At 33.4% G+C, this 18,403-nt stretch overlaps 1 protein-coding gene across 1 annotated transcript in view; it reads right to left on the bottom strand.

The window, feature by feature from the left end:
• Positions 1-18,403, bottom strand: part of RPGRIP1L (RPGRIP1-like) — a 79,731-nt gene that overhangs the window by 16,171 nt on the left and 45,157 nt on the right. The window contains exons 18-23 of the mRNA XM_009320792.1: positions 16,508-16,755; positions 15,210-15,293; positions 13,481-13,552; positions 11,704-11,881; positions 10,470-10,567; positions 713-896 (exon numbers count right to left, since the gene is read on the bottom strand). Of these exons, the coding sequence (XP_009319067.1) occupies positions 713-896; positions 10,470-10,567; positions 11,704-11,881; positions 13,481-13,552; positions 15,210-15,293; positions 16,508-16,755 (864 nt within the window). The remainder of the gene's footprint in view (positions 1-712; positions 897-10,469; positions 10,568-11,703; positions 11,882-13,480; positions 13,553-15,209; positions 15,294-16,507; positions 16,756-18,403) is intronic.

Raw genomic sequence — 18,403 nt, forward strand, 5'->3', positions numbered from 1 at the left:
CAATGTATTAGTATTAAACATGGCTGAATAATTTCCTATTTCAAAAAGTTCTTATTAAAGGAACACTGAGTATTCCCAAGTGATGATCAAGTACAATTACATATTTTCTCTTTTCAACTGTATTTTAGTTGTACATGTACATTGGAACAGGCTCTGCGCAGGGAAGTGGTTGAGTCCCCATCCCTGGAGGTATTTAAAAGACGTGTAGATGAGGCGCTTAGGGACATGGTTTAGTGGGCATGGTGGTGTTGGGTTGACGGTTGGACTCGATGATCTTAGAGGTCTTTTCCAACCTTAATGATTCTATGATTCTATGGTTACAGGGAATGTTTTTCTTCTGCTGTATCATCATGTACCGATAGAGGAATCGGTTCATCATGTTCTTTTAAAGAGAATATATAAATTTTAGTTATGTATAGCCTAATTTTAAAATTTATGTGCTAGCAACATATTCAAATATATTGTAATGTTACCATTTCATACACAAGCCTACTTCAATAATTCATTTTATACTTGAAAATTGTATCCTTACCTCATTCCTTAAAAACAACCTTTAATATTTCCCAAAATATCTGGGAAATAGACAAGTACAATCGGTACACAGATAAATGCAACTATAATATATAGAGGAAGTAGGCTTTATTGGCAGGCATTTTCATAAGACAGAATTTAAGAGAAGAAACGAGCCTGCTCAGGAATACATCATACTTACCATTGCTATAGTTATAGTGAATCCTCTGACCACTTGTTGGTTTTGGAAGTGACAGTGGTGTCTCCTCTGCAAGGAAATTGTATAATCTGCATTCTACAAACAGCTGCTGTACTGTTTCATCTGATGCAATTCGTGACTCAGTAAGAGTGAGTGATATAATTTCAATCCGGATTTTTTCAGTTGCCTATTTAAAAAACAAAGCACAAGCATAATACAAATTATTCTGTGTTTCTTGAAGTGTTAACACAAACCAACCAACCGAACACACATGTAAATCATTGGCTATTTTGTATGATTAACACTGATTGATTGATTTTGACAGACATAATGAGATTCTAAAGCCCCAGGGTTTGTAGTTAAGAATATTGCAACAGATACTGATTTACATTCAGTGTTGAAAATATTTTTGCAACAGTCATACTCTGCTGGAGAAGATTAGGTTAAGGTTATCTTCATGTACAAATGACATCTGAACCACAAATTTCAGTTGCCATTATTTTCAGCTACACAGCCAAGTGATTTGTATCTTGATGCTGTAACTGCTTGAAATAGTCTCAGTAATACTAGGTACCAAACTTTTTCAAACGAAAGAGAATTGTTACTCAGTGCCTACTGCAGACTATACTACAATCAGTTCAATAAAAATCCATCAAGTCACAAAGTAGTTAGGCATATAAAGTAACACAGTATTTATACAGAATTCAACTTCATATACTGAACTTTCTAGTTAAATCAAATATACATTTAAAAGTTAAATTAACAATATGACAATAGAAGTAATATCCCAATTGTTCTTCACCAGAGCCTTTTCTTATTATTTTTAACTAAACTGACATTTTCCTGTTGCTTATATGAAATTGTTTCATAGTGTTCGGCAAACTATATTATTTACGTACAGATAAATTTTAATAAGCTTTATGTATTTAAGTGGGAATGTCAGACTTGACAGTGTCACAAATATTTCCCTAGGTAACTCTGTAATTCAAAGAAAGAAAAGCCACTATGGTTTCAAAATTGGAGTACATAGGCAAGCATTCAAAGATGAGATTCTTCAAAGAGCAAACAGAACATGCTGGAGTTCAGAAATGTCAAAAAAAAATTTTTTTACTTCTTTCTTTTCAAGTTCATAACTTTATTAAAAATATTTCCCCATATGGAAATATTTTGAAAATTTTTGATTGTAAACTTAAATCACTTGAAGTAATAAATTATATTCAAAAGATTAGCTTTCTATTCTAGATTCAGTGTTAGAACTGCAAGCCAATATTCTAATTTATTATGGAGATAGCTTATATTTTTCCGAGCAAATTATATAATTAAACTGAAAAGCAGGTGTATCCTATTGTAAAAATATCCATCATATAGAACAATTTCCATTGCTGTCAAGCCCTTTCAATATTTGATGAAGTAATTTTACCCCCTCCTTTCAAAAGACATTTCCTTTTATTATGTATCCTAAGACGCTTTAACTAAAAACCCAAATCTGAATATTTCAATAAGGTTGTTTTATTATTCAGTAGATTCATGGAAATTTTACTAGGATGACAGAGAAAATTCCACACCATTCTGTCTCCACTAATACAGGTACATGGCTTCAGCTGGCAATATTACTGGGATTAGCATAGAATGATGAAATATTTAAAGGAATTTTTTTTTTCTAAAATCTAATAAATCAAATGACTGCCAAATGTCATTAAAGTGATGGTCTTTGACTTGAATATGCTTTTCATATTCAAATTTGAAAAGAAAGAGATGAAAGCCTGGAAAGGTTACTCAGTTTCAACTAATAACCTCAAGCACTCTACATTCACATGCATAAAAAATGAAATTGGCTCTATTGTCTAATTTTACTTCAGAAACAACTCTTTTCTTCTTGCACTGAATAGATGTATTAGCATCTGTATTTAAAGTGATATGCTGAGTGGTTTTGTTCGCCCCAAAGTATTTAGGAGCTATGTCAGACTAGTTTGTACACAGACAGTAGTTTATGAATCAAGTCCAAATACAATATCCTGTATTATAAAGTATTCCTTTTACATATCTTAAAATTTGTTTGACATTTTTAACACTTGTAATTGCAAGTAGGCAAAGAATATTATAGTTTTTCAAGGATAGCAGGGTAAATCCAGCTATTCTGCTTTCTAACATAAGGAAGCAAATAACTGAGTCATATTATCAGAAAATTTTAAGAAAAGATAATAAATTACTTTAGAGCTTAACAGTCAAGAATATTTTAAGGCCTGGTTTTATTAATATTAAACATGAATACAGCATATATAAAGGAGAACACAAGCTGATTAAAAAAAGATATTTACAAATAAAAAATCTAGAACTGCCTAAGAACAGCATAGCTAGCATGTCATATTTCACTATTAATGCAAAAACGCTCGTATTATGTAGCCATGCTGAAAATATATGTAGCATCCAAAATATGATAGGAATTAATTTTTAAACAACCATTTATATTTCTATGATGCAGAGTGAAGTATGTTATTTAAATATTTTCCTAAGTTTTTTTTTTTTAAACCTTGGTCTCATTTATTAGGTACTATTCAAGTGAAAAATGGATAGTTTGTCATGACCAATCACTTCCCACAAATCATTCTACTTTGATGGGAATAAAATTAGTCTTTAAATTTAGTATTTAGAACAAAATATAATATGAAATTTCCTCTAACAGAGAGACTGGACACACATATTAAAATGAAGAATACTAAATGCTTTCAAAGACTGTCTCTGACAAACTGGTTCAATGCCTTCATTTCAAGTGAGGAAAACAAAACATGGGCAAGATACTTAGTCTGTGTCAATGTTCTTTACCATTTAATATTGACTCTGTAATTAATACTACCCAGAGATTTGGAAGAATCACTGAACTCCTTCAACAAGGTTTAGGATTAGGTTAAGTACTAAATGCATTGGACATTACATCAGAATTTGAAGTCTCAACATAACTTTTCTCATCTTTCTGATTTCTGAGATTAAAACCCTTTTTTAAAATTCCATAAAAAGTCTTAACTGCCGTCTTCAAGAAGCTGCATATTCCATATTTCAATTTCCTTTTTGGTCACAATAAAGTGCTAAGACTTTGATGTGAACAATAAAACTCCAGTTGACCCAAATGGCCCACAACAGTCTCCCACAGAATTGTTTTACAAAAAAAGAGTTTGTGCTTTCTGCACAGAACAGCAGCACTGAAAATGCCTTGCTTATAGGAACAATGTAAACAATGTTCCTATTTTTTACATCCATAGTTTTAACTAATATATTGTCCTTGAAAAACTCAAAATAAAGGAAACTTCTTAACCATAAGATCAACTTGAATCCTATCTTTACCAATGCTCAAAAATATTTATGCTTTACTCCCTAATTTTTTTATGTATTTATTTCCACAGTCCACTTATTCACTTGTTCCCTTCTATTTCAAGCAGAGAGCACATCAGATAAACTATAAGCTATTGTCCAGTAATCACAAGTAAGCATCCATTTGCTATCAATACTTCAATCACTATCAATATTACCTGATTGACAAATATATTTATTGAATGAGAAATCATCCTCTTCCTCTATCAAGTGCCAAATTCCTGTGACCATCCTATTAACAATGTCAGAACAGAGCTGCAAAGGAATGCTATCACAGGAATGTCAATCTAATTTAACTGTTCAGAGACAAAAACATTACTCATTAAGTAATTACAATTAACAGGTCAACATCTTACATATACACATAAAAATACATATTACAAAAAATTATTCTAGTCCTTAACTGTACGCAGTGACTTTTCATGTTAGGAATAACATCTTCTATTTTAAGATTTTCCCCACAATGGTGTAGATGTGAGAATAGAAGGAGGGATACGGAAATGCTCCCTGTTCCTTCTCCACATGCACTTTAGACTCTCCTAAGACCTAGGGCAAAGAGATCTCTCCTTGTTCAATAGCTCTTTTGGAGTCGGATTTACTGTGAAGGAGGGAAAGGCACATATAATCTTCCCCCGGCATCACTGTTTTTGCCATGTGCTAGGAGAAGAATGCAATGGCACAAGGTTACCACCATAATAAGGTTTGATGCAATCCCTTCAGCTCTGTCTAGAATTACAAACACACTAAACAAAGTATCTATTTGTGACAATGAGTACATCTCTGGTTGCTACCATTTTATCTAGTGCAGAGTCCAAATTCATCATTTTCAGAGCATGAATTCATCTTTAATATCTTCAAAGACATGAATTATTGCTACAGCTTGAGACAATTCAATGATTAGCTATTGCCTCTTCTCTGCAAATCTGTAACATACCCATCAATGTATTGATTTTTTTCAGAAAAGACAATTTCTAATTCAGTATAAAACACCAAACATTTTGGAAAATACCAAGTTCTTGAGGGATGTGAAGCTTTCCCACCATGACCCTGACAACTATACATCTGAACTTAAAGTCACATTTGCACTTTGCTCATAATACAACTTTTGATCACTTGAATAATTTACTCTCTTCCCTTCAAGAATAAACATGAAATTGTTCAATGTCTCTCCTGAAGTTGAATTGTTTTTAAAGGTTTGGTTTTGCAACTTGCCTGTGACACTGCCTCAGCTAACAGCTTTTAAAGATAAACTTTCTAGGGAAGAATAAATACAAAAAAGCAGACATATCTGGAGCTGTCTGACTGGTGAGATACAAACTTCGTTAACTCTGAGTTTTATTTTCTCCCAAGAAGTGGGGAAGGCTACATAAGCAATATTGTTACAGTCCTGAACTAAGCTACACCCCTCTCTACTGCAGACTATCTCAAATAGGAGACTTCATTTTTTTTTAGTGTTTAAACAACACTTACAATTGATTATACCACCAGATAAAATAAAAAACAAATACCAACTTTATCAAATCTCAAAGCCAGTTAGCTACATCAGTACCAACTAGTCCCACAATTAAGTAATTCAAATGCTCTGTAAACTTACAATTACGTTTCATATCAAAAGGAAGCATGATCCTTAAGTAAATAAGCATGAAAGAAAATTTTTCAATAAAAAGAGGTCTTACTCTGTACATTTCCAGTATGCTAGAACACATCAACATTTAAGTGACAGAAGTAGAATCAAATAAGTAGCAGTATTATGTAAAAAACTAAACAAAGACAAATATAATAGGATTTCTGCTTTTGTATATATCTATGCATGCATTTTTCTATATGTAGATCATAGACTTCTGGTTTGATTTAAAAAATACATCAAATTTTGAAAATCTGTATTTGAAAGTTAATCCATTTAGGAAAAAAAACCCTTAGTATGGGAAGAAAGCAGAAGTATCAGTATAGTATTTTCATTTAAGAGTGCACCTGTAATGAAAAAAAAGTATCAAATTACACATTTTTAATACAGCTGTTCTTTTTATTTAGAGCTTTAATACTTAACATTTGATACTGTGTGTGTTCCCCCCTGCCATTATAGTATTGTGTGGGGACAATACAGACATGCAAAAATGAATGGAATTTGATTCTCTCTCATATTACCCACAGTGTGGGGAGGAAAAAAAAAAAAAAAAAGCTTGGTGATAAATATCGCAGCTAATCAAAACTCAAGTTTAGTCTCAAATCCCATCCTTTGCTTTTTAGACCTCCAGTTAGAAAAATATGCCTTTCTACTTCTAAAGTCACCATAACTTACTTCCATGTCAATGAGCTCTAATAAATATAGTTTCTCAAGTAAGCAACTGAGGAGCATTCATATTCATAACCACAAAAAGTATTACCAGCTAGGTTAAAAATGGCTCCTGTTGCTTTTCCTGTGGGCTTATGCACTTAGCCTTAAGTCTGACTTTCAACTTAATTTAATATTCTGATTAATTAGTTTTATTTGTTACCTAAAAAGTAATGGGTTACCTAACGACTTAAGATTCTCTTGTTTTGAATAATTTTAAAAGCTGATGTTTGGGGTTTTTTTGGTATTATTTCTCCCTCTTCTTTCAGTTCTTCCATCAAGAAGAATGACTTGTAGTACATGCTTCTAACTATTACTTCGAAGTATATTTGACAAGTGCCAGAAGTTGTAAATCCATCATTTCAGTGTACTGCCTATTCAAACTACTGTCATCTCAAACTTTACCAGTGGCAAAAGACAACTTAGGTCTTTCCTGTATTCTTCAAACTTTCTCACTTTTACTTTAGTTCCTGTCTAATAGCGATCGTAATAGCAAACAATCACCTTAAAGATGGAGAATGGCAAAAACTCTTTTTTAATCTTAGGCCCATCAGTAGTCTTTGAAAATACTGACTATAAAGCTTTAATAAGTTACTTTTATCTTACTCTGATAAGATAGTTCTGTTTCATGAATTTTATTCCTTGTTTTATTAAATATGCTGGTGCAGCACTTCTACTTCCCCAATTTCCTATAGAAGAAAAGCACAAAGCAACTAAGGTTAGAGCTAGACAAGACAATACAAAGGATTACTGTTTCTGTCACAGCAGAATCAAGCCAACTCAGCAACATGGGATAACATGAAAAACCTAAAATTTTAGTTCCCTAAATTCAGATTAGATATTCACAGAACAAGCCAGTTTAAGAAAAGCATTGAGCACTCAGAAATCTCCCTGAAGTACACCAAAGGTACTCAAGTCCTGCAGAAAATAAATGTAAAGAGAAATCAAGACAGCCAAAATTTAAAATTGCAATACAATGTCCAAATGGCTTTCTTTTTTTCAATGAATGCAGATATCTCAAAGGAGGAAATGCACCATTCAAGTAACTGTACAAAAAAGGCATAGTATAAGGAAAAGTATTTATCGCTTTGCTATACATAGGCTTTATGCTTTACATCTTTCCACCTGTGCACAAACACGTTTCATTGACTAGCAGAACCACGAGCAATTAGTATTGCTTTTTAATGGTGTTTAAGAGAGATTTTCATGTCAAAATTCATTAGACCCCAAGATCTTAATTTACAGGAACTGATAATGACAGTTTTCAATAAACTGCTATTAGCGCAAGATAACGCACTCACAGTATCTGCAACAAAAAAGAGAGACGTAAACACACCTATAGAAAAAACAGGACCACCACCGAATAAATTGGTTTTGCCAGTAATTGCCTTATGGGCACATTTTAAGTCAACTTGGAAGCTGACAGCAGTAAATTTTATTGTGATAATTGAATGCTATATTATCTCCTGTAAGGATAAAGTGTAGACATGGGGGTGAAAGGGAGGAGGGGATGGAAGAGAAAAGATTTTTTTTTTTAAATATTTTTTTTTTAAAATATAAAGACCATGCCAAAGAAAATGCAAATTCCCAGTTTTGATGTCTATTTTGAGGATCTGAAACAAGTCTTTTAATCAATGTATTATACATCAAATTGATAATGTTAACTTCTGATTATTCAAATGTATGAAATATTCATAGAGAACTGTCCAAACTTTTACATTTCTCAGACTTCTTTTCTCTATTAATTATCATGCCTGGAAGCTTTTTAGTAAAAGCAGCAGCCATCAGCCTGACTGAACCTGACAAGCTAGCAAGGCCCAATTACACTGGCACTCTGTGGCACTTTGATGTACTGGGAACGAAAAGAGATAGGGGCAAATTGTATAGCACATTATGTTAATGACTTGATTTAATCCAGCCACTAAACTTTATGTAGCCTGTTAAAAAAGATGCTAACACTAATTACGCCACTTTGGAAAGGAAAGAAGGGGACAAGCATTTCATACCGACAAAGTGAAGCTCATAAATGTTGTAAATGAAATGAAACAAAATGAAGTAATCTATGATTAATTATACATCATAGACAAGAAGAAAAGAGAAAGAAGCAAGTGGTACAGCTAAGTAGTGGAAAATCTCTTAGATATCCTTCATGATGAACATATCTAAGAAATAACCATGAACTGTCTAATTTGCAACATGCAAAAAAGAAACAGCATGATCTTAAATGGCTTAAACAGTTTGGCATACAACTCAGATTTATAGGATAATTAGCATAACGATCTCTAAAAATCACAAGTCTTATTTACAGTGTTTGATTACCAGCAGGATATTTATCTCAAAAGATAAAAGGCAGTGATTTTTAATCATAAAAAAACCAAATTCAATCACAATTTTCACATGCTGTATTCTATAATTAACCCAAGATTTCAAATATACCAATGCCTATTTTTAAAAATCCAATTTGTATCAAATATGTTGCCTTAATAGTTTATAGCTTTTGTTGTCTTATCTACCCTTCTTGAACATGCACTTTGTTACCAGAGGAACAGATCAATGGAGAGAGGTAGAAATTAATGAACCTGAAATGAATCAACACTCAAAATCCTCTCGGAAGCGTTCTTAAATAATTTTGATAAAATAAAATACAGGATGACTAGAAATGTATAGATCAACTGTATTATAGTTTGACTTAATGGTGATGAGTAGCAGTCATTTTAGTTCTCAAAATTACAGGTGAAACAATTTTTTTAACGTTTTGCATATAAACAATGCAATTCTGTCTCCAAAAGTACCTTCTCTATCTTTCTGCAGCATATATAAGTGATAACATTTCTAAATCTCTTCTACAACTTAAAAAAAAAAAAAGGAGCAATATTTCTCATACGAAGCATTGCTTCTTATTGCTAGTTACTTTGTAAGATGTCACTCAGCCTTGAAAAAAGGATTAAAAAAAAAAAAATCAAACTACCTCTAGGTTATCATGTTGCAGAACATTAAAAAAAGTTAAGACTGATAGGATATAACAGCACACCCTTGGTCCTTTAAAAGAAGGTTAAGACAGACCAGAGAAGTATTAACTATTACAAGTATCATAATCAATTTTAAGTGCTATTTTTATATTTTTTAAGATTGTTCAGTCAATGTTAGATCTAAAAGTATGAAATACTCTTTATTTTTTGAGAAAACTATACTATTGAAATACTGTTCAAAGTAAATTTTTCAAATTTGTATTATGCTGTGTTATTTTGTATATATGACTTTATACTCATTAATTGCTGGTTTTAAGAACAAGTCAAGAGAATATCATTACTGTACATGACCACAAATAAGAATAGAAAAAGTACACTGAGTGATTGGATACTGTACATCTACAAACTTTATTGAAAACTGATGTTCAGTTCTAAAACTGTTGGGAAATCAGGAACAAAAAGAAGTCTATGCGGATGTCTCAGAAAATACATGCAAGGTTTGCATGTTATTAACAACCTCAAGCTTATGCAATTGCCATTTCAACAACATTCAATCAAGTCAAGATACTGGGATGAAACACAGTGGGTAGCTAAGCATTGTAGATTTACTACAGGCCTTGACAAGTGAAATTATCCTCCCCTTCCTCAGAAAGCACTGGAAGAAGCAGAAAAGCACATTTTCCCACATAAAGGCAACAGGTAGGCTGAACAACAAGACTAAGTTCTTTAGACATTCACATTACAATAGTTATCTTTCGTTAGGGAGATTTTGTGCAGGACTAAAATTTGAATTCAGATTGAAACTAATTAGAAATGTCTACTTCTAAGTGTGTATGACAATAATGGAAAAGATGACAACAAATTTCCCCATTAAAAAAAACACCTGTAAATCACATGCACAATACGGTCAGGTTAACTTTTTTTTTTTTTCTGTGAAAAGGTGTCTATTTGAACTGGAAAGAGGAAAACATACATTTGTTGAAAATGCCTTAGAATCTGACCTTAAATATAGCAAAGCTACTTTTAGAAGACAATAGGCTTAAAATATTTTTCTTAGACTCGCCAAATAATTGCCATAAATACTATGACTCACCTGTTTAATATTCTTGGATACTGGACTTGAAACAATACAGTCATCGCTGTCAGTTGTTATTGATTCAATGGCATCATTTTCTTGTCCATCATCTTGATCTGGAAAAAAAAAAAAAGAAAAAAAAGAAAGAAAAAAATCAATGTAGTTAAAAACCCCGGTATTTGTAGTCCATCTGAGACTTGCTGAGAAACCTGATAGCAATGCATTTCCTTTTCTAATAAATAAAGTATAAGTGCCAGGTAAATCTCTCTTCCTTGCAGAAGATGAACACTGGCAAATCAATGACCTTTAAAGTAATCTAAACTGTATTTTTTTCCGATTTGCTAAAAAAATAGTAATGTTTCCCAGATGAAAGTTGATGAGTGGAATGATATAGGTCCTGTGATGAACTAAAGTATGAACAACAGTTAGCTTTATATAAGAATATGGCCTGAATTTGTGGATTTCCTTTGACTATATTTAACACAATGCACATGTAAAGAAGAATGTACTTTTTAAAAAAAAAATAAATAGTTCTGTATACAGGTGGACTATTTTCTAAAGCATTCAGGTCTTTTTTTCTCTGGAGCAAGTTACTTATAAACACAACAGGGATTCAACATCATGTTTTTCCAATTTTTCTAATGAATTCTTATGCAGAAGCTGCCAACAACTGAATATAAAATTTTAGCATCCTGCTTGTGCTTTTACTTCAAACTTGGTATCATGGACTTGGTTTATTTCAATGATAAACAGTTCAGGCTTGGAGGTGGAACAGGATGACCCGGCTTTTACAATCTTGAAATAAATCTGCCTCTAACAACTTTATGTCACAGATGTGATAAGACGTACTACCCCTCTCACTGTCTGAAAGGATTTCCGATATCAGCATTGGCTGTTATCTAAAGACAAAAGGAGTATATTCATTAAAATAGTCTTTAGAACAGCATAGTTCTAAGGGAGAATATAAAGACACTTAAAATAGAAGCCAGGTTTCCTTTAATATTTTATGAATCTAGGTCAGATACCAGATTTTTGCATTCAATTACAATACAGTTTCCATTTGGGAAGAAAATAACACCACCATATCCACCACCCAGCTTCAGCTGTAAAGTACACCAGAATATCATTTCTGTCATGAAGCTTCTCATAATAAGGCAGCTCCCACTGCTGGTAAGAAATGCTTAAGAAAACGGAAAAAGACATAGATTTATTATTAAGAAAATAGTTACTTATTCATAAAAATGAATTCTACCTTCTGGTTCCAATTCTTCAGTTATTTCTGTATCATCTCCAGAGGTAACTGAGCTTTGGTCGGCCAACTGCCCCTCTGACAGATGTGAGAGGTCTTCCTTTTCCTGTTGAATTTCTTCAGCCATCTCCTTCACCTTATCATCTGCTAGCCTTTCTTGTTTAACCTCATGTACTACATGCTATATAAAAATAGATAAACTTACAGTCTTTATAACACTCCTTGAATAATAAAAGTTACTGAAGTTCAAAACTTGAAGAGTTATGGCTCACATTCATTATACATAGCCTTTAAACAATTATATTGCTTATGCAGTGCAGGAAACAACGAGAAGTTGTCAACTGCAGTAACAAATAATTGATACAGTAAGACAATTCTCTAACAATGTATATTTGTGAAAACATAACTATTATAATAATTTGGTACCTGTCAAGATATATACAGCCTGTTAGATTTCCAGATTCATTTATATTTCAATTCTTTCAGTTCTAAAAGACTCAGTTTAAAAAAACCCAAAACAAACCACAACAAACAAAAACAGACAAACAAAATGCCACCACCACCTTACTCAGTTGGCAATTTTCTAACTTAAATTATACAATATTTTCTGTTTCAAAAGCAAACTAAAATCATATAAAAAAGAATCGGCTTTGCTACAAAATACAAACATGTTATCTAAAGTAAAATATCTTTAGTGCATAACTTACTCTGAAGTAATCTTATTCCCTTCTTTCTCTTTAAGTACAATTACATAGAATAATACCTCATCAATGGATATAACATTACAGACATGTCATCTTCCATGGAAATTTGCTGGAGACCTATGCATTATTTATCATCCAACAATTCTCCGCTAGGACTGAATTTTCCACAGAGGCACTGATGCTTCACCTCCCACCCTCAGAGTCCATGAGATAACTTTCAGCTGGCCACAGAATATCTGGGTTTTCCAAAACTGGACCTGAAGAGTTATTTCTGTTCTAACACATTTGGAGCCACACAAAGCAAAGCAGTGTTAACAAACACTTAAGAGCCTTATTCTATAAATAAAGGTTATCCTTGAAGTTTTCAAGTCGTAGAAAACTGGCTTTATGTCTCCTATGCTCCTCCTTGGCATAGATGATGTGTCATAACCGCTGTACTTTAGACAACGTTTGGCCAGTCTTTTTAATTCCTTCAATGACAGAGTTACATTTTGTGGATAAAATTTTCAGAGAGGGAATACTTTTTGATTATTCTACTTGACCAATACCACCTGATGTGGTGGAAGGGAGACTTAAGTTCTCAATCGAAGCCACAGATGAGCTTTAAACTAGAAAAGTGAAAAGAATATAAGAGCCAGTGATTAAATGGTGGGTTACACCACTAAAAGTACAGTTTGCCAATCTGCCACAGCTTACTTTCACAACCAATTGGACCATTACAAATTACAATATTTAACACTTTTCTTCTCCTTGGAATGCTACATATTTAGCAATATTCCAAACTTACTCCATTTCTTCTTCATTTCCCCCCACTATATAGTGGTAATTTTTAGAGGGAAGACAAAATAAACTTCATCCGAACATAGAAGGAAATAAGTAGAGATATTCCTCCCTTTCTAATGGCCAAAAAAAGATTGTCATCACAACAAATCACTTTTTTCATATTTCAGAGAAGTTTTTGAGATCTTACTTTACCGTAGTTTGATTTTTGATGCATGACTCTGAAGAAATAACATACACATGGAACTCAAATGCAATATATTATATAAATCCACAAAACCTGAATAATCTCCTACCTCTGAAACACTTGGAACTCTTGAAGCCTTCATCTTCTGTGCAAGTTCCATGTTATTTTCAACAACAGAGCCCTAAGTTATGGGTAAAATAAGGGGAAGCCTTTAACATATAGTAGATAATTAACACAAAAAGGTAGGTATAAATTTACTGGTGGAGAAGCATTTGGACAGGAAATTATGTCCTCCTTTGCTTCCCTGCATTAGCATTACTGCTTCTATCCTCTGCTATAGCTTCTACCTTTGAAGCTGGACAATTCTTACAAATGGTTTGGGCAACTCAAACCATTCATCCCACTTTTTAGTGAGTCTCCTTTTCTGAAAACAACCATTTACTTTGGCATGTGTCACATTAATATCTAAGAACTAGATTCTCTGCTATTCAGAAAATGAACAGGAAAATGAAACAGACTGTTCCTGTACAGTTTTAATCTGTTGAACTTCTAATTCTCTTGCATGGACACTCTCTTGCCATGTCACCACAAGATTGAGACATCAGAGAAGCCCCAGCTATTTCATTATTTAGTTCTAACAGTACTTTTGTCTCTAACCAGACAGTGAGACTTGGATTTTTAAAACACCCAGCAATGAAGACTTCTGATGGAGACAGAGTAGCTGTCTACCTTAGAAAAACCTAGTTTGTGAAAAATTGTTGAACTTTGAGACGTTACTGTTTGGACAGCTGAAGATATGTTGTGTCTGTAACAATATGGCTAACATTTCAGTTTGCCATACCTAAGCTCTCAAAAGATTTGATTTCACAAACATTTGACTTTTTTTTTTTTTTAAGTTAATAAATACAAGAGATCGACTTAATTCTTATTTCCAGCCTGTACTGTATGACTCAAAACAAAGTTTTAGTCATGGTAAACTAAATTATAGCAGAAGAACCTGTGAATTGAAAACTGATGTTAACATTTCAAAAAATAAATCCAATCAAGACATTTACAAATGGAAAAAAATGATCACAGCTAGTTTTTAATTAATTAATGAAACATAATATTATTAATAATAATATTTATACCTTTTATAATTAGCAGTTAAAGAACCTACCTTGACTTACTGGATTTAATTAAAAGAGTAAATACAGCCTATTCTTAGTTGTCTGAAGGCAGATTATTTAAGATCAAATGAAAATTTACACCATACAGCAGATATGTTTGAGTTAGTTCCAAGCAGACACTCCTAGAGTCTGGAAGTATGTACACGATAGTGCATCCCAAGTTCAGACGTGTAATTGTTTTCACAGTGTTTGTAATCTCAGCTGATAAAACTTGTTTGAGAGGTGGCTCTGAACTGTGTGAAATTGTGTATCTCATTAGCACAACACTCAGGATCTGTTTGGATCAAGCTGGTTTCTGTAGAGCCATTTATATGTCTGCGCAAGTGGTACACTGTACAAAGACACTTTAATTAATAACCCAGAGAGCTGAGAGAAATAGTGCAGAGACAGTTGATTGGTCCTGTTAGAATCTGCCCTAAGTCTATGAAAGTTGAAGCTTGTAAACTGTGGAGGATAGCAAGCAATTCTAAGGGAGTCACACAAATATATCTGTATTGTATCCCCCACCTATATGCAGTACTGTGCTACCATTCATTGCCTGGGACATCCCAGTCTTGTGCTGCTAAAATAATTGAGTGTTTTCCATTATTAGTTCTACAAATTGTCCACACTGAGACATAAGCAGCCTTTCTTGCTTCAACATGCACGAGCAAAATACTTAAAACTTACTGCCATTTGTATTGTACTAAGATCCAGAAAAGATACTTTCTTGTCTGCTTGAGCTGCACGCTGCCTTGGTTTGGGTGTTGGTTTCTGTAATAAAACAAATATAGCTGAAGACCATTTATCGCCATATTCTAACCATCTTATTTTACAGTAAATTTTGAGACACCCCAATTTTTCTCAAAGCCAAACTAACTGCACTAAATTCAATTCTAAACAGGCAAGATGACATAGATGTTGTTTGAATAAGCAATCCCCCTCCCTTCCCACGAAAAGGAGATACCTTTCAGAATTCAGCCACAAATAGGCATGAAACTGTACAGAACACCTATGGAATGCAATGTGAGTTCCAGGTGAAAAATATTTGTAGGACTGAAGTCAGTGGTATCATATATGTGGCAGAATGATTTCTTATTATCGTTTATGGAGTGCTTGATTTCTTTTCTTGTTCTGTAGGCTTACCGTATGACACCTTTCCTTATGCCACTCCCTTTGGAGAATTTTAACACAGAAACAGAAAAGAGACTGGTAATAGTTGCAAAATTAACAAAATTATCCAGAAATATTTCTGTCATGATGTTACAATACAAAAGACAAAAAATAATAAAGAAAAAGTGGTTTATTACTCTTCAAGCTTTACTCTCTTGATGAAGGTAGAAATTAACCTCCATCTCCACTGATTTTTATACACAAAAAAAATATCCTTACACTACTTTTAATTTATGTGAGTGATTTTTAAGAAGCTATTGGGTATCTTAGCACCATGCTCCAGGCACCAGAATAACAAAGAGTGTGGTGCAGATACACCTACGTACCCATACATATGGCTTGTGTCTGGCTGCTTGAAAATTCCTTTGGCTCAAAGCTACCCCAACTGACTGAGTTCTGTCTGAGTTTCTCAGACCACAGAAACAATAGCTGATTTCATGACTGTCATAAATGTCAACCCTTGCCCTGAAGTTGCACAAGCATGTGACTACATTTTATGTAGGACATCTACATTGGAAAGAGAATTAGCAAGTACTAAATTCATAGGGAGGACATTTAATGTTTGTTATTTCTCCTCCCTTTTCTCCCTGCCCTTTTGCTAACCAGTTATCTACCATTATAAAAGACTTTTTAAAATTTTGGACACAAGAAAGATTTCACTTCCCAAAGAAGTCAAAGATGGTGGTTATATGAAGTATTTGTACTATGCATTATTTTATAGTAAGGACAAATCCTGGTCATCAGGGAAGAACTAAACAACCTACTGTAATAGGTCTTTTATATCTCAACTTCTGTGAGTTTGTTAAATTACTTACTGTCACTGATGAAGTAAAAGAAGGAGACAGGGCTGGAGTCTGCGTTTTTTCCTCTGCTAGTAATTTAGTTGCCATTGACTTCTCATTTTGAGTGTAATTCACTACGTGTGCCGCCATTGTTGATCCACTTGGTGGTAGGTAGACAAACTTCCATTTTAATTCAACTGTGATGGTACCAGTAGCGCGTCTTTCAGAATCTGTTAGTTCAAAAGTACCTGAAAGCAAAATGCAAATCTTGTCTAAATTATCTTATTCTATACATATACAAGAAATGATTTCTCATGTCGATTTTCTAATTTATTTTAAGTGTACATTAGTCAAAACTAGAAAAGGAAACTAATGAGAAAAAAAATAAAGCCATGCAGAGAAAGAAACCATGTTTTAAATTAGCATATCAGTCCTGAAAAAAAAAAGAAGTAGCAACGCCAGAAGGAAAGGAGGTGGGAGAAAGTATGTATATGCCAGGAAACATTTTTTATCATTAGAACATAAAAAAAGGACCAGTAAAAGAAGATATCAAATATTTCCAGGTTACTTTTGAACCAGAGGGAAACACAATTTTTTTTTTTCAAGAGTTATTTCAAGACACCTACTATTTTTGTATCATAGATATCTTGTCAGTTATGAAAGCAGTAGATTTTGAAAGTCAGGTTTCAGCCACCCCTTCCCACCTGATGTTAAGACTAACAGGGCCTTTCTACCTAATAATGAAAGATACTTATAATATAGTAGTGTGAGAAATATAACTGGTAAATTTGGTAGGCTTCTCAAGGCAAAAAACAGTGGTAAAAGACAGATGCAAACAGATTACTAAAATGCTAACAAAAAAGCAACATCAATAACTGATTAGCAATTAAATTTAGTCAGTGCTAGAGTGACACATCATTCCAATTATAATTATTTATCAATTTGTAATTATTCCATACCTGGGCCAGTATAGAGAACAAAAGAGGATTTAAAAGACTTTTCGTCCTTGTTAGGACCACAATAAATGAATATTTGGACACCAGGTTCCTTTGTTCTAATTTTTTTTTTTTTTAACTTGTGGATTTTAAAGAAAATATTTACTTCTTTCTCTTAAATCTCAGAAAATGTCACGAGGGGAAAAAAATCGTATTATTGTAATCCACCCTGGAAGGTACAGGCATCCTGTTCAGATTCATTGCAGTTAATGGATAATCACAAAAACAAACACCACTTTAAAATTTGAGTTAAAATGCAACAATACCGGAACATTCTAAGAGTACTGTCTTAGTAAACAAAAGAGATATTAAAAACTTTTTATCTCCCTTGATCTTTTCTTTCTTTAATGTTTGAAATTTAATGTTGATATTAAAAAAATAATAATTCATCAGTTTCAAAGGTCTGTCACAGACTTTTCACTAGCCATGACTTAAGTAACATTGAGATGCAAAATCTCTTTCCAGGATTTCATTGGAGTTTAAAATTCTGTCAGACAAGAACAGTAGATGAATGATACAGGTTTTTAGAATCATAGAATCATTTAGGTTGGAAAAGACCTTTAAGATCATCCAGTCCAACCATAAACCTAACACTGCCAAGTCCACCACTAAACCATGTCCTCAAGCGCCATATCTACACATCTTTTATATACCTTCAGGGATGGTGACTCAACCACTTCCCTGGGCAGCCTGTTCCAATGCTTGACAACCCTTTCGGTGAATAAATTTTTCCCAATATCCAATCTAAACCTCCCCAGCGCAACTTGAGGCCATTTCCTCTTGTCCTATCGCTAGTTACTTGGGAGAAGAGACTGACCCCCACCTCGCTACAACCTCCTTTCAGGTAGTTGTAGAGAGCGAGAAGGTCTCCCCTCAGCCTCCTCTTCTCCAGGCTAAACAACCCCAGTTCCCTCAGCTGCTCCTCATCAGACTT

Source organism: Pygoscelis adeliae, unplaced genomic scaffold (genome assembly GCF_000699105.1).
Source record: "Pygoscelis adeliae isolate BGI_AS28 unplaced genomic scaffold, ASM69910v1 Scaffold63, whole genome shotgun sequence".
NCBI lineage: Eukaryota > Metazoa > Chordata > Aves > Sphenisciformes > Spheniscidae > Pygoscelis > Pygoscelis adeliae.